This window comes from Ambystoma mexicanum, chromosome 7p (assembly GCF_040938575.1).
Source record: "Ambystoma mexicanum isolate Mex_15411 chromosome 7p, UKY_AmexF1_1, whole genome shotgun sequence".
In the NCBI taxonomy this organism is placed as follows: domain Eukaryota; kingdom Metazoa; phylum Chordata; class Amphibia; order Caudata; family Ambystomatidae; genus Ambystoma; species Ambystoma mexicanum.
The window spans coordinates 68,804,930-68,830,014 of record NC_090939.1 but is presented as its reverse complement, the minus strand read 5'-3'; the positions used below and the strand labels follow the sequence as shown (position 1 = coordinate 68,830,014).

At 46.7% G+C, this 25,085-nt stretch overlaps 1 protein-coding gene across 3 annotated transcripts in view; it reads right to left on the bottom strand.

The window, feature by feature from the left end:
- CFAP44 (cilia and flagella associated protein 44) overlaps nt 1–25,085 on the bottom strand; it is a 1,393,686-nt gene that overhangs the window by 1,139,501 nt on the left and 229,100 nt on the right. For 2 of the 3 annotated variants that reach the window (XM_069635797.1, XM_069635796.1), the window contains one exon: nt 1,193–1,282. In XM_069635797.1, the coding sequence (XP_069491898.1) occupies nt 1,193–1,282 (90 nt within the window). Of the gene's footprint in view, nt 1–1,192; nt 1,283–20,175; nt 20,646–25,085 lie in introns of those variants that run through there. The other variant, XM_069635798.1, reaches the window with a different exon arrangement.

Genomic DNA, 25,085 nt, shown 5'->3' with positions numbered 1-25,085 from the left:
AGGAGAGTGCAGTACGAGCAAGGCAAGCACGACAGACAGCACGACGAGACAGCTACTACGCAGTAGTTCAAGAGAAGGAGAAAAACAGCAGGAATCGAGAGGGTGGCGTGGAGAGAAGTGACCTTGCCCTTTTCGTCCCAGACCCGCAGAGCCTTCGTGGAAGGGAGCCTAAGTAAGCGAACAATAGCACAAGTGTCCTGCAGCAGATGTCAACGGTACATGGGCCAAACCTATGCCGATAAGCACCAGCGAGGGAAGCTCCTGTGCCGATGGTGCCGGCCTTGACTCCAGAGAGGCATAAGCCAAGTAGCTCATCACAGCCAGTGAGTCGAGGGGAGAACCGATGAAAATGGGCTGTGTTGAGTAAGAGCCACAAAGTGGCACATTTATAACCAAAGATGATGAACTTTGAATGAACTGTAAAAAGTATGAAGGGGAGACCGGCAGCTGAGGGAAACCGGCACCTTGTGGGTGCTAACTCAAGAGACTCTGGTCGAGCCCCATATGATGGAAACTACAGATATCAGAAGGCCATAGGAGGGCCAGCGAAGCAGGTCAAAGTGGTCATACAGATGGTCAAGCAAAATCTCTGTGCAATCGAAAGACTTTAAATATAGCTCCATGCATTCAATTAAAAAACAAATCACAGACACCAAAACACAACCGTTGACACACAAGCACACATCCAAACCTCACATCCACCCAGTCACCACCAGTACAACCATCTACAGACACACACACGCACTTACAATAAAACCAGAACTTGTTCCACATAGAAGTCAGATGACCACTGTGAGATCACTGATCGAACCCACAGGAAGGTGGAAATGAAAGTGCAGTCCTGCAGATAAGTGATGCTTGATCGGTGTAGCTTCATTGATGTGCTAAACTGACGCAACGGGAGTCACGTCAGGTTTGTCACAGCAAAGGTACTTCAAGAACCAAAATCAGTAGAATAAAAGGTAGACTTGCAGCATCAAAAAATAATATGCTGCACCTTAAAGCAGTCTCTGCCCATGAAAAGAGAAGTCTCTACTGGTGAATGCTGGAAGGGTTAGCTACTGGTCAGCAACCACTTCAAAATGAGCAGCACAGGATAACGGAGTAGATCTGTCCCAACCAATGCAAAAGACTGGACATAATAATGGACACAGAGATTATCTCATCAATGCATATTCACCCAGACTCTCACCTTCTGCGTCTTCAGGTTCTTCTGGCTCATCATCATCATCATCATCTAGTAAAGTGCTTGCTTGTGAAGAAAGACGTCTCCTTCGGAGCACTAAAATTAAAGCAAAGATATCTCAGCTCTACTTTCCTTCTAAAATCGGTACCGTGTTGCAGAATTAGTTTTATCTTCGAATGGAAGTGAATCCGAGTCTGCCATTTAAGTGCTAACATCTGCCTGAGGCTCCACATTTCCATACTTTGCAGAGCAGCTGCCATCGCTCCTATTTATCTAACTCATTATCTACTAATTTCATTTGACTTCTATGGCACCAACAGGTCGCCATATAGTTACTTCCAAAAGAACACTTACATCACATGAAACAGACATGCGCCATGCATCTTCTGAAGGGACCAGGGTCTTGGAGGCATAAACCTCTATAGCCACCGCTGTGAGCTACACAGAACTCTTATGCAGGGCACAGCATGGCCTTTTAAGGTACACCCTGCTCTAGGGAGTTTAGATTTGTCATATTTGGTCTGTTTGTCCTGCAAGAAAAGACAGTTCTGTCCTCCAAAATTGCAGGTTTTCCTTCCAAAAGTAACCAGGAAACGCGTGTTCCATACCCTCCAAAAGTAGAAACCACCATTGCCACATAAATACCCAGTCAGATCACTGCACCAGACCCATCGCCTCTGCCCAATTTCCTACCATTTGCAGCACTGAGATACCCTGCCTAAATCCCAACTGCATTTCATCCCTCTCCCCTCATTTTACACAATGACTCCCCAAAACCATTTCAGGCTACATGGTCAACACAGTGGCATGTTGGTACTCGCTGTCTCCCTCAGTATGTTTCATTATGGTACCATACACTTTACTCTGTAGAGGTTTAAATCTGATTTGGGTATTTTAGTACGTATGCCATGATTTGGGATTCAGGGGTCTCAGGCACCATGGCTAATGTGGGGCAGCAGACCTGTGCAGTTGGTATTCTACTTAACCCGCTCCCCAACACCCACTCATCACTTGGTCCTAAATTTTGATGGAAGGACTCCATCGCTTGGAGCCAAAGCAAACGATGAAGATGCACTTACTTGGAGAGATGAAGCAATGGCACTCTGAAGGTGAACACGGCGTCCCCACAGTTTGCCTCTATCTAAAGATAGAACATTGCCAGTTTCATCCGTTGTTATCTTACAAAAAATAAGAAGATAATGGCAGATGCATGCAGATCACTCTGTGCAAAGGCAATTTAAGGTTAGTTGGGTGAAATTTAGTAAAGGTTGCGCACTATAGCAACTCTTATGCTGACAGGCCACAGTGTCCCTTTCCTGCACGATCATCAGATGTCTGGATCTATAGAGCTGCACCAGAGCATGCCTTTCAAAGTGTAGAATACAAATGGAAGCCACTGTGAAGGTCTGGCACCCACCGCAATGTGTTCACCTTCTCACTTCCCCTCTTGTGCACCATAAGTCGGCATTCACCATTCTTATTATTATCTGTAAATATCCAAACACACTGAGAGAATGGGAAAACTGGCGATCGTGGGGCACAGTTTTATAGCAAAAAGGATTTTTAGGGAAAGCCTGGTCGAATTGAGCATCTGGTTTGGAACTAATATCAAGCAGATAATGCTTACAAAAAACCATGTGGCCTAGCTCATGTGGCTGTCACCGTTCTATATATTACATGCAAGCCTACTTGCCGCTGAAATGCCAGGAACAGTGGGTTGACCCTGTGCAGCACCATCAATCGGTGTCAGGGGCGGGATTTCCAGCAGCGCATACGATCAAAGGATCCACTGAACTAAAAAGACTTTGGATGTTTGTTTCACCAGAGAAAAGTGGCCATGTGTTTGCTTCGTTTGTTTAATGTCTTTATAAATGTCTTCCTCTGTCAAATGGTCAACTCTTCATTTAGGGATCACAAGGTGCCCTCTTCCATCAAAACTGTAACCGTGACACCCCTAGTTGAAAAACCTGGCCTAGATCAACGCGATCCAGTTAACCTCCGCCCCATCACAAACTGCAACTTCTTGCTAAAGATCATGGACAAAGTTGCCACAGGCCATTTGCAAAAATATATTTACCAAAACAACTTCTTGCACACCCAACAATCCGACCTTCAGAGAGGCCCCTGGAACAGAGTCGGCATTGCTGGACCTTCAGACCAAAATGCTTGGGATAATGGATAAGAGCAAATCTGGACTGCTGATCCTATTGGACCTCTCTGCAGCTTTCGACTTGCTGGATCACCAGAAGCTCCGAGGTGTCCTGGACAAGGCAGGCAACTGCTCACAGGCAGTCGAATGGATCTCCTTGTTTCTTGGCAACAGGAGTTCCAAGATCCAATGGGACGACCATTCATCAGCCTCTTAGCCAGTAAATTGTAGAGTGCCCCAAGGAGCCAGTTTCTCACCCCTCCTTTTTAACATCTATATGTGTTGTCTCTGCACCTTCCTTACCAACCTCGGCATATATTTTACTAACTTTGCAGATGACACGCAGCTAGTTATTGAATTAACAGGCTGCCAGATCACTGATAATGACAAACTCAATTCCATCTATAACTCCATTGAGGAATGGATGATGTCCAACTGAATGTGCCACAATGGAGGGAAAACCAAGCTTATGGTATTTGGTTCCCCTCAATCCAGAACCAAACTTTACCCTGCATATGCAGCATTTGAAATCAAAAATACAACAGTCAAGGTCTCAGACAAAGTAAAGACCCTAGGCGTTTACTTTCAGGCCTCATTGGGTGCAGATGCACACGTTGCATATCTCAAACAAACCTGTCGGTACCGCCAAAAACTGCTGAATAGAATTAGACCCCATCTGAATCAGTTCCACCATTGCTAGAGCTATCATCCTATCTAGACTTGATTACAGGAACTCTCTCATGATAGGAGCCAGCAACAAATGCAAAACAATGTCAAATTGTTCAAAGCAACACGGTATGGACAATCACTGGCAAACCAAAAAGCGACCATATTGCTAACGGAAGAAAAGCCCTTCACCTTCAAAGCAATGTCCCTGGTTCATCATTGCATAAATGCAGCCGCCCCATAATATTTAAAAAAGCAAATTAGCCCATATGTACCTTAAGGTTCGAAAACAAAGGACTTGTCAAAACAGGAACCATAAAAAAAGCTAACGAACTGGGACGGGCATTCCCTTCCAGAGCTACCATAAGATGGAACAAACTCCCCTCCTCCTCAGACGGGAACCAAACTATCTCAAGTTCAGAAAGAACTTTAAAACGGTCCTCTTCAGATAAGCCTGCACATCACAATCCCCATTCACATCTGACCAATAGTGCCTGAACGTCCCGTCTTATATTTGTTGTCCCTGTCTTCATGTCAAGCGCCCCGATTCCTGCGGGCTGCGGTGCTCTTTAAACACACAAGTAAATAAAAATAAAAAATAAATTGCCAACAAGAAATCACACATTAAATTTACGAAAAGAGAGAAACATGAAGAAAACAAGATTGATAACAAAAAAATCCTTCTCTAGCGTGATAAGAACAAGTGCCCTCCTTCCCACCCATAACACCCTCATCTTTCTTTTACTGTGCCCAGCCACCCATCCCAGAAGCATAATCAATTTACATCAGGACCACAGAAAAGATTTGTGAGAACATACGTCCACTGGGGTCAAGGCCTGGCATCAGGGGGGGGGAGGTCAGGACACCTATTTAAATAATATTAGGTCTAGCCTAGTCTATAGGGCATACAATCATCAGAAGGATATAACAATCTGGACATCATGGAGGTGCAATGGGAGAGAAAACGGCCTCCCTTTTCCTACCTTGCGATCTGTATTTACCCACTGGAGGACATTGGCATACAGACTTGTCACGATTAGTCCTTTCCGGAAGGCCATTTAAGACCATTGCCATTAGGCACTTGGGAGCATCATTGCACGTTTTGGGAAACCTTTGACCTGTTTAGAAGCTTGTCATCTAGTATATAGACCAAATAGAGATTATCATCACACAACTAAATATGTCTAATATCAAAATATCCTTAACTTCACAATGAGAAGGATTTTTAACTAGTCCTTGTGGCAAAGGCGATCAGGTTTATGTGCAAGTGGCTGCACCATTGGCAGGTGAAAAGGTTTAGAGTAGCAGTATGTGCCATACAAACTATGGGTTACCAATAGTACGATGAACCTCTGGGTTGTCTGGAAGTTGTGAATGCCCTTGTGAATGTCAGGAAGTTGAAACACACGCCCAAACATCTCCCCAAATCAGGCAGAAGACCATCTTCAATAGACTGGAGACCTCTGCCAGTCAGTGTGTGATAGCAATCACATGTCTTGGTGAGATGGGTCGCAAACAGGTCATTCTAAGGCCTATCACACAATGGGCCTGATTCACAGAATGTTTTCCAATGCGGGCTCGCCACTATAAAATGTTTCTGTGAATCAGGCCCAATGTGTCTTCCAAAAGCTCCTGCTGACTTCCTACTTGTGTGGGAGGGTAGATCATCCTAATGCACATGTCGACTTTGGGGTTCTACACTACTGCTAAGTGAGGACATGAACTGTCCACTGTACATTAAATGGACACAGTCCAGTGCCAGAGCACTAAACTGAGGGGAACAAGCGCCTGACTTGTTAACAGAAAACACTGCTGTTGTAACATCTGTGAAAAGATTTTCAGGCTCTAGAATGATGGAAATATTGCCACCACTGTCAAGGGAATGATGCAAGGTAAGCGTTCCTGAACGGAGTAGAGGTTCTGCGGTGGAAGGCTACTTCAACACTGTCCACTGGGACTCTCTGTATGAAAGGAAATGCCGCCTGCAGATGAGATTCCTCTATACACTGCTTCAGATCCTTTTGCACTTTGTTAATAACAGTTATCTGTGTAGACCACTGCATTAATGCCAAGGATCTGACAACCGGTAGTAGAGGTACTACCATTGGAAGAAGTATTACCACTACTAAAAGTAACACTCCTATTTCTGGTACTCTGCTATTGGTGGGGGGAGATTAGTAAACTTAATTTGTGGGGGTGTTTGCCAGTGCTGAGCCCTGGGACGTATTTCTGAGCACCGGCACTTATTGTCTCAGACTCAGTTTGACTATGATGCAGTATTTTGGCAACTTGATTCATGTCAGTAAGTGGAGGCCACATAAACAACAACAATGTGCAATGCTACTCATGGTTATATATATCTATCTCAGGCAGACTCCTTATGATTGAATAACCTGAGGAGCTCCACCAGCACTGCTAGGCTGGCCATCAATTTTCATGATTACGAATGACCTGGAAGGTGGCAAAGCTGTTGTTTCCTACTTATCATTACCCACAATGCTCCAGTCAACCTGCAAGGCATTGATACTGGTTTGCTACTCTAACAACCTGCAGCACTGCTCTGGTAGAGTTGGATGCTCAGGGGTGTGGTTCGAGCAGCAGCGAGGCCACCACAGTGCCAGTGGAGACAAACTAGTTCAGCAGGCAGGTGGACATATATATGCATATCGCGCCAGTGTCCGTGGTATGGCTGACATGACATGCGCTGCTCTGCTCTGCTTCTGCATGTGGGGGCACTCATCAGACACATGCAGGAACTTGGTGAGATGGGCTCTCCTCCTTCCTTTTCTGATATGCAACTAGCATGGGGTGTGCCGATACCCAGGCAGCTGAAAGACTCGCAACTCACTGAATCCTAAATATGAAGTGGTGTGCCACTGGGATCAGCACCACAGAGTCATCAGTGCCATAAGCCGGTCATAAGGCCACCCATCAGAGAGAGGACAACAGGACAATCACCAGCCAGCACCACCACCACCACCGCCACAGAGGCAAGGGCAGCAACAAAGGCCACTGCCGAGGCAGAGGGCCTGGGCTAGGTACCAGCCCATGCAACAACAAAAAAAGCCTGATGCAGGGGTACATTCAGCAGTGATTTCATCTGCATTTGTTCAAACACTTTTTGCATGGTAGTTAATGCGATTACATGCCTGTTTGGTCAAGTTTATATTGGTACAACTGAGAGAAAGATTAACTGCTGGGCTATTATGCATGTCTATGCAAATAGGACAGGCATACTTGTCCTCAGCACTTAAGAGGTTAAAGTGATAATAATAGAGGATAAATGTTGAATTACGAGTAGAGCACCTAATGCACCCTTGGTAGAAAATGTTGTTGAGCAGGGACATCACTGGGAGAGTTTTACGTGGACAGTACGCCAACAGATTGCCATCGAGAATGAGGGGGAAGCTATTCAAAGTCTGTTTAGGAAAGAGGAGGAGTTGGTACATTTAACCCAACGTCTTTGGGGGAGTCAAAACAAGTGCATTAAGTGACACAGGTTAAATAATTTGTAAATATTCACTAGGTATTTGGTTTTATGCAGTAGCTAGCGTAGCAGTTGACTAGACAGTATGCATCATTCATAACTAGTTAGGGAACTGTGGAATGCTTATGTTCAATCATTTGAATGCAGGGCTGACTACACAATAAATGTAGTACATAAGGTATTACCCAATTTGATCGATTTTAATTGATCAAATGGTACATCTGGCCGGATTCGGCGAGTACCATTCAATCGATTAAAATCTGATCTATTAAGATCGATCAAATTGGCTAATCACTACCGAACATGGGGTAGTGATGGCCTTGAGGGGTAGCGGGGGTGTAGCCGCTTCCTGAAAATTGGAGGCGGAGGACGGGGAAATGGAGACAAGGGCACACTGCGGCATCGGATCCGACCCACCTAAGAGGGAAGGAACTGACACTGCAGGGTTAGAAGGAAGCGGACGTGCAATTGGTAAGTGGGGAGGCTGATGGAGATGTATTAGGGCTCGGGGGGCATAGTATTTTGGAGTTTGTCCACAGCAAAATTTATTTTGTGGTCGAATTGATTTATGGTCAATTCTGCCATGAACAATTCGGCCACGGCCAAATCACACAGATCCGTACATGAGGAATATGAGCCTTTTTCAGCGAAGCAGCTGAGAATGCGTGGAGATGGGCGATATAAGGATAAGTGCTTTTGAGTTGCATGGTACCTTCTGAGAAAAGTACCTTCAGACATGGCTAAACAACTGACGCACACTGGTTGTTTTTTTAACATGTAAGGAGATGCTGAATCCATTCTTTTTTTTATGTCAGCGAGATGCAAGTGGGTACATGTCATGGCCAGAACCAACTTTTTTCCATTCTGAGAGCACATGAATTCATAGGTGGAGAAGGATGCAGTTAAGGGCATAATGCTATTGGCTCTTGAGAGGGATTTAGGCAATAGCATTTTTTAGAACAATGGAGTAACTTGGTTTCTACCAGATGGAAAATGCCAGCAGTGGGGTTAAAGAAGGTTAGGCATTTGTCTTCATACTCTGGTGAGTCTGGGTTCACAATTAGTATTTTGAAACAATGTATACTTTCCTTTCTGTTTTTTTGATAAAATGGAGAACTACTGTGGTGCATTTTGATTTGCAGTGCGAATGGATAGAAGAGAATGATTTTAGGTATTTGGTGAAGAGAGAGAGAGAGGTACAAAAGAAAAAATGTAAATGGAACGCTGTTGCTCCAGGGATCACTTGATATCGTTTCAAGTTCCTCTTCAGCTTTTAAAGTAGATTTCTTCCTGGAAAGCCAGAACTCTCCTCTGAGTTCACAAATGTGTTCTTTCTACAGCTGTGCATCCTGTTCATCACAGTACCTGCCTTCCAGGTATTCTTCTTCGTCTCAGTATTGAAGTCAGTAGATGGTATAATGCAACAATAGCAAATGGAAGTGTTAGCAAGTGGAGGTTGGTTAAAGTATGGTAAAGGGTTTGAGAAGGTTAGGTTGGGGATCTTGTGCCTAATTCTACCCAGGTGTTCGTCCTCCTCCTCAGGGGTGGAATCCCTCCTCATGAGATCCTCCCTTATTGTATCACCACCAGTGGGACTATCGGGTAGCGGTCTCACTTCCCTTGCCTTACGGAAAGGGGCTCCCCCTCGGGGAGAAGGGGCAACTGATGAAAAGCGAGTTGAATCAGATCACCATGGTGTTAACGTTAACCACATAACTGCTGTGGCACCCTCGACCAAATGTCACTTTATATAAGCATTATTGTGTTCCAGGCCAGTGGCATATGTTTTACTTTAGGGCATTGTTGATTAGAGAACTACATAATGTTGCGTCAGGCCCACTAATAAATTTCACTTAAGAACGACCGTCAGTTCTGTAAACTGCCGTCCTATTTTCGGTCATCCATTGTGCGATGGAGTGCATGCTATTAAAACGCTTTCACTCTGAACTATGTGCTGTAGAGTAGGTGGAACGGTGCAATTTTCTTCTTTTCCTTTTGCAGTTCTTTGCAGAATGCCTCCCATCCAGCCAGCTTTCTCAGGCTTCCCCAGGGTATATCTTGCATGGTGACTGTTTAGTGAAAATCAGGATATTAAGAAATTCGAGTTTGGTGGTTTAGAGAAAATCTTTCCCGATCAAACAGCCTTCTCCATACGTTGTACCAAGGCATATCAGTGTACTGTATAGTTCAGCAAATGTTATCTATATTCTAGTAGACTAGAATCAACCTTGATTATCCTCCTTGACGTATCGATCACGGGAACCTATAACTAGTCTGTTATACAAAGAAGCAGATCCTCCTGGTTCAGTTAAATTCTTTGATTCTCGGGGCCTCGATTACCCTGGATTTACTCTTATCCTTATAGGCTATACTCCCAACCTTATAATCTGAGGCTCGGTGGAGTGCTTCGTTAGGCCATCATGTGAGAATAATGAAATAAGGGAAATCTAGACTTTCCTCTCAACCCAAATTGTTGTCCCAAAAGCCTGATCTTTTCCCCACATCTGGGATGTCTTCAAAGTCCAAATATTCTGGTGACCTTCTCTGGATTCCCATTGGGCAGTGGCACTTTGGTACCACTTTCCCATGTATTCACTCATTCTCTTTTTGTAGGTGCGGGCCACTGCCCCTTTGGCCCCCTAGTTCCACAGTGTTTTTTCATTCACCCTTATTTTGACTTTCTTTGTGGTTCTTATGTGGCTCTTTCTTTCTATCTTTCTTTCTTTCTACATTTTGTATTAAGTCATCCCTTTCCCAGGGTTCTTTCTTTCTGATGAACCCCTTCTTTCCTTCAGCATTAGATGACTTTCTCCCTCCAATTCAACCTTTTTCTGCTTCTTCTTGTTTATTTCTCAGACTTCCTTTCCCCCTTATTTCTCAGGTGGCCTTCTCACGTTCTAGAGAGCGTTTGCTTCCTTTCTCCTGTGTCCTTTCTTCCCTTTTACTTTCTGGATTTTCTTTCCTTCCAACTCCTTTCTCTTTTTCATTCCCTCCTTGTCGTCTCGCGGGATGTTTTTTCCTTCCCTTTCTGCCACTTGACTGTCCCTAGCTGGAATTCCCACACTCCCTCTTTGAGGCTTCATAACTTTCTATGACTCCCCCATTTCCCCTCTTCACTCTTTGTTTATTTGTTTGTTTGTTTATTTTTCTTCCCAAACCTTGCATTTCCTAATTTTTCCAACACCCATGCTTACTCTCATTTAGCTTGCGTCAGCAGGTCATTACTAATTATTGTATTTCTCCTTTCTGTTCCTAATGATTTTGCTGTCCTAAATGTGCCCTTTACTTACCTTTAATTATAGAATGTTTTATGGTCTGCATCACCTCTCCACAGCATGCCTTGTTAGGTCAAACCTCTCAATTCAGTATCTTTACATTTGGACCAGAATTACAGTGGTGTATGTCTATGTCCTCTAGCATGTTACAGTACATTGGTGGGATGCCCCTTGGAACACAGGAGCTGCAGTGGTGTATGTTATGCCCACAGGACGCATTTGTTGTGTTTACAGTACTTTTATAACTGACATTTGTAATAACAGCCAACACACGATGCACCCTTTGCCATATTACAAGAGCATTTTTCTGAGCAAACAGCCTCTGGAAAATGTTTCTTTTTTTCTTTTCTTCTTATCTGTAGTATCAGATAAATGATGGACATTGCACTTTTGGTTGCACCAATAATTGGAAATTAACTTGGCACTTGGGCTGTAGGGCTGAGGGTCCACCAAGAAGGGCATTCTCTCGGGGAGGGGGCAGGTCACATTAACCCCCAATCTTTTCCCGAAATTAAGTGCTACAATGACACTGGGAATAGAGTAGAGGATATAGCTTCATGCTGCATCTCATAGCACAGTCTTTAGAAAAGGTGCTTCAGTAGCTGCACTTGTCACTTACAGCTGCTCTTTAGGACTATGGTCCACAGTCTTACCCTTCCCTCCATAAAGGAGGTCTACCTTACCTAGTGGTAAACAGTTCTGTAGTCTCGAAAATTCGGCTCCTTGACAGTAAACAGTCACTCACAGTCCCTGGGATTTATAGTACCCCACAACTCTTTATTGGCTTTCGATTGGGTCTTCTTCCTTACTGCTGACTCTGTCAGGATGTTACATTGGTCTCCTTAATATGCAGTATACCTGCCACCATCACCCCTAGTGCTGTGGGTCATCTGGACTGGGGTAAGGTGTCAGACTGTGAGACACGTTAGGCCCCAAGTGTTGTCAGGCTTCCCCCTCCTAGTAACAGCAAGGTTCTTCAATGGGCCGGCCTTCCATCTATTTTGATTAAGCAGAGGTTTCTCCACTACTGTGCAAGGTGGCCCCACATCCAGGATCTGGGGACTTTTTCCCACTTCCCTTCTGATCGGTTTGGTCTTTCTTTGCAGTTCCGTTTTACTACTTTGTTCGCTCATTGATTCTTAGATGCTCCCCGCCCCTTCTCGGTTTTCAATCTTTGGTCTTATCACCTCTCCACTAGGTTTATCCTTTTTTCGCTATCTCCTCACCGCTCTACTTGGTCTTTACTTCTTCGCCACTGTCTGTCTTTTCTCCTGCTCTCCTCTGAATCGCTCTGACACACAGCACTAGTCATTCCTGCTCCTCTTTTAGCCTTCTTTCTAGATAGATTAGGGTGAGTGACTATTCACAGTGGCAAGACTGGGGGCGGGGTGAAGACATGTAAGCATTTATTTCGAGGCAATGGATGCTATCCATTTGGTCTACACATTCATCCGTTTCAGGAATCAGCTGCCGGTTCGGACTGCGGTATTGCTAGCCAACATGAAAAAGGTTATGCATTTTGGATTTAGGTCTGGGCCTTGCCTCTTGTGCTACCGTTGGCAGTGATGTGCTGATTTCAGTGTATTTGACATTCAAGTAAAGGTTTTATTCTCTTGGTACCCTGCAGATGCCAGTACAGATTGGTGCGCAAGCAGCACTCTTAGACTGTTGTCTCGTTGTGAACCAGGTATCCCTACTGGGGTGGGAACATTTGCTGATGCAGCTCCATGAACCATGATCTCTTGGCAAAACACTGCTGTACTCCACATGTGATGACAAAGTCCCACACCTCTCCAGAGTGTTAGGGCATACAGGCCTGGGTAAACAACTGTGCTCCCCATGAGATGACAGCTTCCCTTCAGGGAGTGCTAAGGCCACAGGGCTAGGGAACAAGTGGGGGTAATCTGTCTTCAAACATAGAACTCCATAACACCAGCCATGTTCTCCTATCCTATGGTATGGGATACATTACTCACCGTAATTGTATTTCTGATGCTTGTATCTGCTTAGATTCACATGCTGTGCATAGGCCGACATCTAGTGGAAGCTGCGGAGTATTACAGTTTGTTTTTCGAAACTCGAAAATGGGCGTCGACACAGGCGTGCCAGTAATACTATCCCTAGTGTGACGTCCACTGTACCCAAGATCCCTCACGCGTCTAGGATCCTCAGATTGTATTTTTTCTGACATGAGGAAGCATGAGGAGTAGCGCGAGTACAGATAATCCAAGCAGATAGACAGAAAGGTAAGACTACAAGCAATCATGCGCCTTCTCTCGGAGGGGAGGAAGAGTGGGTCGCATGTGAATCTAAGCAGATACAAGCATCAGAAATACGATTACGGTGAGTAATGTATCCCTTCTGAGGCTTGTGGAATCTGCTTAGATCACATGCTGTGCATAGATTAGCGAGCAGTACCAGAAGAAGGAGGTGGGATGTGAGAAGGGTCATGAGCAAACAGGTGTCTTAGAACCGCTTGTCCCACTTGTGTATCTGTCTTGGAATGAGTGTCAATGCAGTAATGCTGAGTAAAAGTGTGAATAGAGCTCCAAGTAGCTGCTTTGCAAATGGTGTCGAGGGGAACATTTGCAATGAAAGCCAGAGTGGCCCCAATGCCTCTAGTAGAATGGGCCCTTGGCGTAAAAGGCAGAGTTTTTTCAGAAAGAGAGTAACAGCTGTATACAGTTGATAATCCACTTCGAGATCGCGCCTTTAGAGACGCGATCCCCCTCTCTGCCTGTAGCTACGGAGACAAACAGTTGATCTGTTTTCCTTAGCGGTCTGGTTTTATTTACATAGTAGAGGACCGCCCTACGCACATCAAGGGTGTGTAGTTTCACCTCAGCTGAGCTTTGCGGGTTCTGGAAGAAAGCCGGAAGCTCGATGGACTGGTTTACATGGAACTTAGATATAAATTTAGGTGAGAACCTAGGGTGTGTGCGTAAAACCAGTTTGTCCTTGTGGATAGTAAAGAAAGGATCCTGCACTGACAGAGCCTGAATTTCGCTGACCCTTCTTATAGAGGTAATGGCTACTAAGAAGGCCGTTTTATAAGTCAGGTGTTTGAGACTACTTTTATGCATGGGTTCGAAGGGGGGGCCCATGAGCTTAGCTAGCACCACATTGAGGTCCCATCCTGGCGGTGGGTTCGAAATAGGAGGGTGAAGTCTCTTTACTCCTTCCATGAAGGCTTTAACTACTGGTACTTTCCACCACGATACCTTGTTATGGGATGTGGTGTAAGCCGAGAGGGCTGCCAGGTGTACCTTCAGAGAGTTAAAAACCAAACCTGCGTCCAGCAGGTGGAGCATGTATGTTACCACGTTGGAAGGAGTGCAATCAACTGGGTTGATTTGTTTATTCTGGCACCAAATAACGAATCTTTTCCACTTGTCAAAGTAACAGTGCCTTGTGTTTGGTTTTCTGGATTCTTTTAGGATGTCCATACACCTCTGTGGTAAATTGAGATGCCCAAACTCTATGACCTCAGGAGCCATGCTGCCAGGTTCATTGAGTTGGGTTCCTGGTGCTCTGTTTGACCTTGTTGCTGGGACAGTAGGTTGTACCAGGCTGGGAGTTTGATGGGCTCGCACACCGCCATCCTGCGTAGGTGTGGAAACCATGGTTGTCTCGCCCACATGGGAGCAACTAGGATGAGCGTCATCGATTCCTTGTTCATCTTGTACACCACCTTCCTGATGAGAGGAGTTGGTGGAAAAGCGTACGTAAAAACATCCCTGACCAGTTCATCCACAGGGCGTTCCCTTGGGAGTCTGGCTGGGGGAACCTGGATGCAAATCCTGGGCATTGTTTGTTTTCGCTTGTGGCGAATAGGTCTATAGTGGGGAAACCCCACTGAGAGAAGAGATCTTCTAAAATATCTCTGTGAAGGACCCATTCGTGTTCTTCTGGGAGGGGGTCTCTGCTTAGGGCATCCGCTAGGGAATTGAGCTCCCCTGGAACATGTTGTGATGACAGGAAGATGTTCCGTCTGAGTGCCCATATCCAGATTTTCTGGGCAAGCTTGGACAGATTTGGCGAACGAGTCCCTCCTTGTTTGTTCAGATAGAACATGGCTGTCGTGCTGTCCGTCCGGATTTGCACCGACAAGTTTAGCAGATGGGGCTCGAACGCCCGAAGCGCTCGGAATACTGCCAGAAGCTCTAGCAGGTTGATGTGGTTCTTGGCTACTGAGTGAGACCAGAGACCCTGAGCTGTGTGGTGGAGATGGTGAGCTCCCCACCCAGTCAGGCATGCATCTGTAGTCACCACTGCCTGTACCTCAGGATCGTAAAAGGGTTTTCCCCTTGCGAGATTCTCTCTTGTCCACCAGTGTAAGCTCTGTACGAGTGTTGGCGAAACGACCACTAGATCGTCCCACTGACCACTTGCCTGAGACCACTGTTTCGCCAACCATTCCTGCATGGGACGCATGCGCAGACGCGCGTGGGGGACCAGGTAAATGCATGACGCCATCATGCCCAGTAACCGCATTGCTTTGCGTACCGTTATTTGTTGACCTGACTGATAATGTGGAATTTGCAGTAGTATATTCCGAATTCTCTCTTCCGAAGGGAAGGTCAACCCTTTCTGAGTATCTAGGATTGCTCCTAGGAACTGTTTTGAGGTGCTTGGCACCAGACTGGACTTCTTCTCGTTGATAGAGAAACCTAATTCGTGGAGGAGGTCGATAGTCCTCTGAATGTTTGACCTGCAAATTCCTGGGGTTTCCCCCGTTATGAGCCAGTCGTCCAGATAAGGGTACACTGGGATTGCCTCCCTGCGTAGGTGTGCAGCTGCCACCGCCAGTACCTTGGTGAATACCCTTGGTGCTGAAGCTATCCCGAAGGGCAGTACCTTGAATTGGTAGTGGCGACTGTCCACCTTGAAGCGCAAGTATTTTCTGTGCGCTGGGAGCATGGAAATATGAAAATAAGCATCTTTCATATCCAAGGTTGCCATGTAATCCCCCTTTTTTAGTAGGGGGATTACCTCTTGTAGCGTGGTCATACGGAATTTTTGGGGCTTGACATACTTGTTGGCAGGCCGTAAGTCCAATACTGGGCGCATTGTCAAATCTTTCTTTGGCACAAGGAAGTAAGTTGAATAGATACCCTTGTTTACCTGGTGTCCTGGGACGAGTTCTATCGCGTCCTTTTCTAGCAGAATGGCGATCTCCTCGAGAAGGATCTTCTGATGTTCTAAGGAGTGTATTCTTTGTCGTGGAGGGTGGTTCCGGGGACGCTGCAGTAATTCTATACAATATCCTGTGGACACTGTTGACAGCACCCATCTGTCTGAGGTGATCCCTTCCCAAGCCTGGGTGAAGTTGGAAATGCGTCCCCCTACTGGGGTTGCGTGAGAAGGGACCCTGAACTGAGCGTCACTGCTTTGGTGGAGGTGTGCCACCTCCCTTGTTGGGGCTGCCTCTGCCTCTTCCACGACCTCTCTTGTTACCCCTGCCGCAACTTTGGGTAGACTGCTGGTTGTTGTTCCATTGTGTACCCTGTCCTTGGGCATAGTTGCCTCTTTGTGAATTTTGGCCGCGTGGGCGACGAAAATTACTGTTCCCCCTCTGGTTAGGGGGTTTGTTGGTAAGCTGGCCAAGGGATTTGAGAGTCTCGTATTCGTCCTTGGCATTTTTAAGTGCGTCTTCGACCACTTTCCCAAACAATAGATCGGGTTCCACCGGCTTGTCTATTAATGAAGCCTGGGTTTCTGTTTTGAACCCCGACTGCCGTAACCACGCATGTCTCTTGATAACAGTACCTTCTGCTATCAATCTTCCTGCGTTGTCAGCGGCGTCGAAAGTTGCTTTTAATATGCAACCAGACACGGCTCTCCCTTCTGCCGAGATCCGAGCCAACTGGCCCTTTAACGGTTCAGGAGCAGAGGCTATGAGCGCCGCGACTTCTTCCCATTGATGGCAGTTGTAACTTGCCAACAGGGTGGTGGAGTTTGCAATCCTTGCTTGGTAGGCGGACGTTGAGGCTACCTTCCTGCCAAACCCGTACAGTTTTTTGCTCTCCTTGTCGGGAGGAGCTTCTGACGACGATAAGGGTGTCCCAGCCCTCTTCCGAGTGTTGGTAACCACTAGGGAGTCTGGTTTAAGATGTCCTCTTATATAAAGAGGGTCAGACTGGGCTGCCCGAAAAAGTTTTTCGACTCTGGGGTTGACGGCTCTGGTGAGGTTAGGATTCACCAGGGATGGATCTATTCTACGTTGGATGGATTTAAGGATAGGGATGGTCTGAGCGACCGGCCTCCTCTCTCCCACCAACTCTTCTGCGAAGTCCCTTTCCTCCTGTACACCGTGGGTGTCGATGTGAAAATGTTCTGCTGCGCGAGCGAGAACTTCATTAAGGAGGGGCTGGTTATCAACTGGAGAGTCGGTAACTGGGGCTTCGCTCTCTACCGGGGAATCTACTCTGTAAATTTCCTGCTCATCTTCTACCTCCTCCAGGTCCTCATCATCCGCATAGTATTCAGTCCCGGTTTGTTCCTCCATAATTTTAAACTCCTGGTCCCCTTCAGGGAAAGGCTGTCCTTGGTATCTGGGGTGTGGAGTAGAGTATGGAGTAGTGTAAGGCTGCACCTCGAAGGGTTCAGGTCTTTCGAACCGGGCCTTTTTACTTAGGGGGATAGGATCAGAGGAGCCTGAGGGTGTGGCCCCTTGAGGGTCATACGAAAGGAAATGTTCTGGGTTTTTGTCATAAAAATCAGCTAAGGAAGACATCCTTGACATGACCCTGTCTATGTCTTCACTGGACCATTCTTTGGAACAGGGTATGACTTTAGTAGGCAACTTAGAGGACTTATCAAGGGTACCCTTGCTGGATGTTGATGTCCCAGTAGATTTGTGTTTGTCTGCTTAGGGTGGAAGGATGGTCTTACAGGAGTGGAAGGCTGTGCTTTCCGCTGTTTCCCCCCCTCCCCGTGCGTGGAAAAATGTTTTCCCTGCCCCTTGGAGGCCCCAGAGACTTTCGACGCCTGGCGTCGAGGGTCGGGAGAGGTATCTGTGTGTTTCGAGCGTGGGGCCTCGCTGGTGTTAACTGCGGCCTCGGTCTCCTGGAGCGCGGCCTGGGGGTGGAAGTCGTCTTCGTCTTCCGACGATCGAACTTCCGTTAATCTAGGGAGCGAGGCACTCTTGGCAAGAGTGGATGATTGCCTTGCGTCATGAGGCGATCTCGTTCGAGAGCGCCCAGAGGACACCGAGTCGGACCGTTCTATCTGTGCCTCTTTCCGAGAAGTCGACGTCGTCGAGGTTCGGTTGGACTTAGTGTGCTTAGTGTGTGTAGGGTGTGTAGCGCTTGCGTCGCCGGGGGTCTTCCCCATAGCCGCCCTGCCGGACAACCTTCCGAGGTCAGGGACCTGCGCTCGGCAGTCTTTCGACGCCGTAATGCCCTCGCCGTCCGAAAGTACGGCGTCGCTGCCATCGCTGAAGGCGCCCTCCGCTGCCATGGCCGCCTGACTGGCGTGGTGGGCCCAACGCTTTGTCGAACGGTCCTTAAGTGTCTTAGGCTTAAACCTACTACACGCTCTGCAGTTCCTTCGGGGTGGTCCCTCGGCAAGCAGAGATTGCACGTGGCGTGCCTGTCGACCCAAGGGTATTTGCGGTTGCACTTGGGGCAGAATTGGAAATGGGTACCCTCCATACGCACCTTGAGGCAGCGGGCTGGTAAGTGTAGGAAATATATAAGGTGTACCTATATACCAAGAGTGAAGAGTCTGTACCACCCCCCACTCTCCCTACTTGCAGGGCCGAGGCCAGCAGCCTACTAGGCCCGGGCCGAGGCCAGCGGCCTTCCGAGGCCCAGATCCGTCGTGCAGCAGCCGACGGTCGATGTCTTCTCCAGCCGTCGTCGAGGGTCGACGTTGGGGTGGGGAAGGATGTCAATAAATAATTTTAAACTTCAATAATTAGCAAAAGTATGGCTAAGGCCAGGGGACTCCGCAAGATGCTTCCGACCAGTATGGCGGAAAAAAACAATCTGAGGATCCTAGACGCGTGAGGGATCTTGGGTACAGTGGACGTCACACTAGGGATAGTATTACTGGCACACCTGTGTCGACGCCCATTTTCGAGTTTCGAAAAACAAACTGTAATACTCCGCAGCTTCCACTAGATGTCGGCCTATGCACAGCATGTGATCTAAGCAGATTCCACAAGCCTCAGAAATTATGTTATACTGTGTTGTGTTGTATGATCCTAAATTATGTGACATTGTATGATATTCTTCTATATCAAGTTATCCTATGTCCTGTTTTATGTTGTCCAATGTTATTGTATCCTGTGTTGTTCTATCTATCCTATGACAAATACTATTATGTTATCCTAGCATGTGGCTTGAGAGTCACCATCATGACATGTAAGGGGCCTCAGGGAGAAAGCGCCTGGTGCAGTCAGTAGGGAGGTTATAGAAGAAGATACTGACAGTTATTGAGCAAAGAGCCAAATCCTGAGTGGTCCTGACGAGTGGACGGTGCTGATATTTCCTTAGGAAGGTGGATGAGTATTCTTGTCTTAAAAAGAAGGAACATACAGTGAAGGATTAATGAGCGGGTTAAAGTTGGTGTCGTTGGCGATTCCGGTTGACTATAAAACACAGAAGGGGGGCTTTGTTATTAAAGGCTCATTAGCACTCTTGGAACCCAATATAAACATCAGCTGGCACCAAATGCAGACTTTATTTGTTGGTGTCATGCCCACGGTTGAAGCTACGGCCATTATGCACCCACTATGAATGCCAATGGAGATAAAGCGCCTCCCCACAGGTTATACTGTTCTGGTAATGCCCCACCATCCATTGCTAATGCCCTTGCTTTCTTTGGGTAATTACCAATAGGCGGCGGCCCATTACCAGGATGGTACAGAACGACATTTTCACCCAATTAGCACCCTTGGAATTCTGCTATACCAATCAGAAACCAGGGACCTTGGGCTGCCTCTGACGGTATAAGCCTGTGTTTTCCTGCTTGCTGATTTTCACACAGTCCAGACATTTACAATAGTTACACTAAGTAGAAAAGCAATGAAAGAAAGTATTTGTCACAGCAACTCCCTTTGGATCATAATCTGGTTCTGAGATGATTACGTGGGGTCAGACTTTAGCCTTTTAAATAACTGGCTTAGAAAGATGCTGATCTGGTGTGTGCGGTTGACCATCTGGGTGAGCTTCAGAGCTTACAAATGACTGATTGGACTTGATTGGACTTGGCAATGAACCAGAAAATGGATTCTTAGCAACACAATATGTCAAAGATAACAACATGCTGGAGTAGTATTCTGACCAAGAAAATATTTAGTTGCATAAAATGTATGTTTCATGACTTAGCAACACTCTAGAAATAGAAGATATACTCATAATTAGAGATGACCCATAAAGACTTAATTTGGTCATACACCACTTACACTCTTCTATCTGTGAAGTCCTCCGAGCCCTGAGGTCATCTAGCTTGATAGATCCACTGCGTGACCTACTCTCTCTCCTGCGAAACCTAATGTCGTCTGGCATGAAGGACAACCTCCGTGATTTACTTTCATCTTGCTGAAAAGACGGCCTCCTCTGCCTACCGTCTTGTTGCTGGAAAGAGGCCCTACGTTCTTGCTGGATAGAGGCCCGCCGATCTTGCTGGTAAGATGGCCTCCGGTCTTGCTGGTAAGATGGCCTCCGGTCTTGCTGGTAAGATGGCCTCCGGTCTTGCTGGTAAGATGGCCTCCGATCTTGCTGGAAAGATGGCCTCCGATCTTGCTGGAAAGATGGCCTCCGATCTTGCTGGAAAGAGGTCTTCCGCTCTTGTTGAAAAGAAGCCCTTCGTAACTTACTCTCAGCTTGCTGGATAGATGTCTTTCGCACCTGACTACCTGTAGCTGCTGCTTCCTTTTTACTTTCTGTTTCAAACGTGGAAGGAAAAAGAGGGGTATGTCTTTAAAGGTCATCGAATATAAATAAACTATCAACTTTCACAAAATGTTATGACTGTACTCCTTAAACAGCAAATTCAAGAAGCAGAGAAAGGTTGCTTACTTGTAATACTACTGGTCCTCCAGTTTCCTTTATGAATATCTTCGCCGCAATCAGGCAAATACAGGAATGTATTTGCCACGGCCAGGCAGATCTGAGAACATTTGCTAAAGGAACATTTTAACCTCTTTTGAAAAGAAAACAAGGACAGACTCCAGCAAAGCACAAAAGATCTGCCTATAAAATGTCAAATTTTAAAGAAAAAGCAATGTTTGGCTAGACTCTCGCAGCATAATCCCATTATGCAGGATTCTGCTGGTGTCTTGTCAGTTCATATATGAGAAGCAAGCTTGAATACAAAGTTCTCATATACATTTGGAGCAACAGGTTGTTTTGAATATCAGGAAGATAGGATACCCTTACTGGCGGAAAAGTGTTATAGAATTAGTAAAAGTCTGGAGTCATCAACTCCACTTGACCCAACAGTTCTTGCCCTAGCTAGAAAAGGAGACTTTCCTCACCTCAGTGACACTGGTATTCTTAGTCCATAGTTCCTTTTGCCCCATACTCTTGGGACAACCCCAGGAACAGGGGACGGCCCAGAGCGTGATGCAAAGCAGCAATCATTCAGAATGTTCTAAATTCTGAATGGAAACGGGAGCCATGTGTTTACAAACCTTTGGTATTTGCCCATTACCAGTGCTCACATCCTTTCCATGGCCTTGATGCCCCACATTCTGACCCACCACATTGCTATTATCGGCCCATGTTCCGATTTCCAGTTGTGACCCACTGTAATCTTTGCTGTAGTGGGCGTATGGGTGATTAGTGTGGCTCTTGCACCGCTCGATTCATACAGCCCCTCTTCCACCATACCCAACAGGATCACTTTTGGACACGTATTTCGATCCAAAATATATTGCTTTTATGGCAAGACCACCATGTGTCCCATGTCCCCCAGCTGGCCACACCCCCGCCAACATTCACTCAAAATGTCCGGGTTCACTATATGTAGTCTGTGAGGGGTCATGTACCATCGCATGGCTATCTTACATGCTGACTCCTTTATCATGGATCATCGAGTGCTTTTCTGTGCCTGCCCCCATATCTGTCCCCACTCCTCCTCCGTAAAAGCTACCCTCAGATCCGTCTCCCATTTACTCATATATGGCAATATATCCCCCACATCCGCCCCATCTGGTAGGCGATACAACCTCGAGATGCCTTTCACAGAACCCCTTCCCTCATTGTGAGTTCCAGGCCCACTGGGGGTCTAATGGGCGCTTCTCTACATTCTTTGGTTGTGATGCAATGTCTGATTTGCATATAGATGAACCTTTCTTGTTCTGGCAGAGAGAATTTAGTTTTACATTCTTTGAATTGCTTGGGGGAGCCACCTTGAAAGAAGTCGCCTAGGATCAAGGGGATCTGACTTTCCCAATTCGCCCAAAAGCCTGGTACCCACCCCAGGGTGAAATTGTTATGACCCATTGGTGTGAAGGTTCCCCACCCTGGTTTGAGTTTTTTTGCCTGGAGCGCTTTGTTCCAGTAGCGGAGAGTGGTTCTCGTGGAATCTAGTGAAGAACCCCCCCCACCTCCTTCTCTTGATTTAGCTTTCAGGAACCCCACACCCCTCAATGGGATTTCAGTAGCCTGTTCTACTTCACACCAACCCTGTTCCGCTCCTTGTGAGGACCAGTATAGCATTTCTGTAGTTGCGCAGCTGTAAGGTATCAGGACATTTCTGGGACCCCCCAATCCCACCACTCATGGTCCCCTAAACAGTATTCTCTTAGCCACTCGAGGCTTGTTCCCTCCCCAGACGAACCGGGATATCTCTTTCTGTAGGCGAGCTATTATCTTGGGGGGGAATCCATATCGGGATGTCGCTCGTGACATAAAGAAATCTCGGTAGTAGGGACATTTTAACCGCCTTATTCTTGCAAACCAGGAGAACTCCTGCAATTCCCACCTCTTTAGTTCTCCCGGGAGGTCTCCCAGGAGGCCAGGGACGTTGGCAGCAAAGATCCCCTTGAACGTGGGAGTCAGTTTTACCCCCAGGAATTCTAGAGATTCAGTTTCATGGATGGGGTCTTTAAGTTGGCCAGGATCATCCGTGTAGAAGACTCCCCACATCCTAGACCCTCTAGCGTCAGTTTGAGGTAGTTCCAGTCCATGCTATTGAACGCTCTTGTAGTGTCTAATGCCACCAGTGAGGATTTCTGTCCCGTTCTCCTGCCCCATTCTGACACATTTACAGACCTACGGATGTTGTCTTGTGTGCGTCTGCCCATTATAAACCCTGCCTGGTCTGGGTGTACGATTTTGGGTATGATAGTCATTAATCCAAGGGAGATGATCTTTGTATATAGTTTTACGTACCCATTGAGTAGAGAGATGGATCGGTAGCTGGAACACAAGGTGGGGTCCTTCCCAGGCTTTAGAAGTAGTATGATCGTAGAAGGACCCATGTCCCCGGAAACTTTCTCAGTGTCCCTTATGTGGTTAAATAGTCTAGTCAGAGGGCCTATCAGTAAGGCATAGAGCGTTTCATAATATTCATTCCCGAACCCGTCAGGTCCTCGTTAATAGCCTTATCGCCCTGCTGGTTTCCTCCTCCATGAAGGAAGCTTCCAGTACCACCCTATCTTCCCCCGTCAACTTTGGCAGGTTAAGGCCTTCCAAAATTGCCTGTTGGTCCTCCTCCCTTAGTCCCTCCCCCACCACAGCCTTAGTGTAGAAGTTGTGGGTAATTCCCATCTTCTTTGCCTCCTCTCTCTCTAGATTCCCTTCCCCCTCCATTAGTTGTGCGATGTAGTTCTTTGTTTGCTGTTTTCTAAGCTTTGCTGCCAAGAACCTATTTACCTTGTCCCATCTTACATAAATTTGTATCAATAATTGTGCCGATCTGTCTTCCAGATGTACTTCCAATTTGGCCCTGGCCTTCAACAAAGTCCCTCGAAGCCTTTCGGGACCCCCTATCCTTATGCACCCCCTCGGCTTCTTGAACCCCTTTTTCGAGAACTATCCTCAACTGCTCTTTCCATCTCATGTAAGCGGAAGTCTGAGCTATACATTATCCCCTCATGACAGGTTTTCTCGCGTCCCATACAACTCCCCAGTTCGCTCCGTCTGTGTCATTTTCACTAAAGTAATGTCTTAAGGTATCTTCCATGTGGGCCCTCAATACTGGGTCTCTTAGTATAAGGGGGAGGGGGATTCAGGCGCCACGGTCTCTGCACTTCCGGTGCCGCAGTGTGGGTTCCAGATGAAGAATCACCAGGGCATGATCCGATAGAAACCTTGTCCCAATTTCTATGCCCGTCACCTGGTGTATGAGCATGTCAGAGACTAGTATCACGTCTATGCAGGAGAATCCCCTATGGACCGCCGAATAGTGTGTATATGCCCTTGTTTGGGGCTGAAAGTCCCTATAAGGTGGAGATCCTCGGGAAATTACAGCAATGCCTCTCTGTGGCTGCCATCCGCCTGTGTGGGGCGGGGGGGAGAAGTCTTATCCATGTGTGGGTCTACTATGCAGTTAAAGTCGCCCCCTACGAACACCTTTCCCACACACCACCCCGTGATTTTCCCCCACACCTTGGTTCTTATGCCGGCCAGATAGCACAGCGAGTAGAGCGCTCGCTTTCACATCTGTGCAGAGCCTGGCAAGGCAGGTTCGAATTCCGGCAGACCCAAACTCAGCCTTTCATTCTTCCAGGGTTGATAAATGAGTACCACACACTGTGGGTAGTAATAAGCAGCGCTCAGATGCCTGAGGGTTTGTAGCGCTGTATAAATGCAAAATTATTATTATTATTATTATTAAGGAAGTACTCCTGTCTGTCGTTTGTGCCATATATCACCACCAGTGTCACCAATTGCCCCCTTAGCAAACCCCTACCACCAGGTATCTATCCTCTGGGTCTTTGTGTAAAAAGTGTTTGCCGAATTCTGCTTCTTTCAAGAACAAGATTGCTACTCCCCTTTTTTGGCCCCACTAGAGGACAAATAATTGTTTTGGGAATTTGTTATGCCTGAAGTGCACCTCGTCTTTCTGAAGCAAATGCGTTTCCTGTAGCCAGGCTACAATGGTGTGCAACTCTGTTAGATGCCGCAATATGGAGCGTCTTTTAACCGGGGAATTTAGGCCTTGGACATTTAGGGAAACCATATGTAGGATGTTCATCATCCTAAACTTGTTCTGTCCCTTTCAGTAAGACCTCTCTTTTACCCTCTCCCATGAGTGCATACTTGAGCTTTTAGCACCACCATTTCCTCCTGCCCTCATACCCCTTTGTGTCAACTGTCCCCTCCCCTTACTGCCTCCCCCCCCCACAACAATCCCAAAACAAAT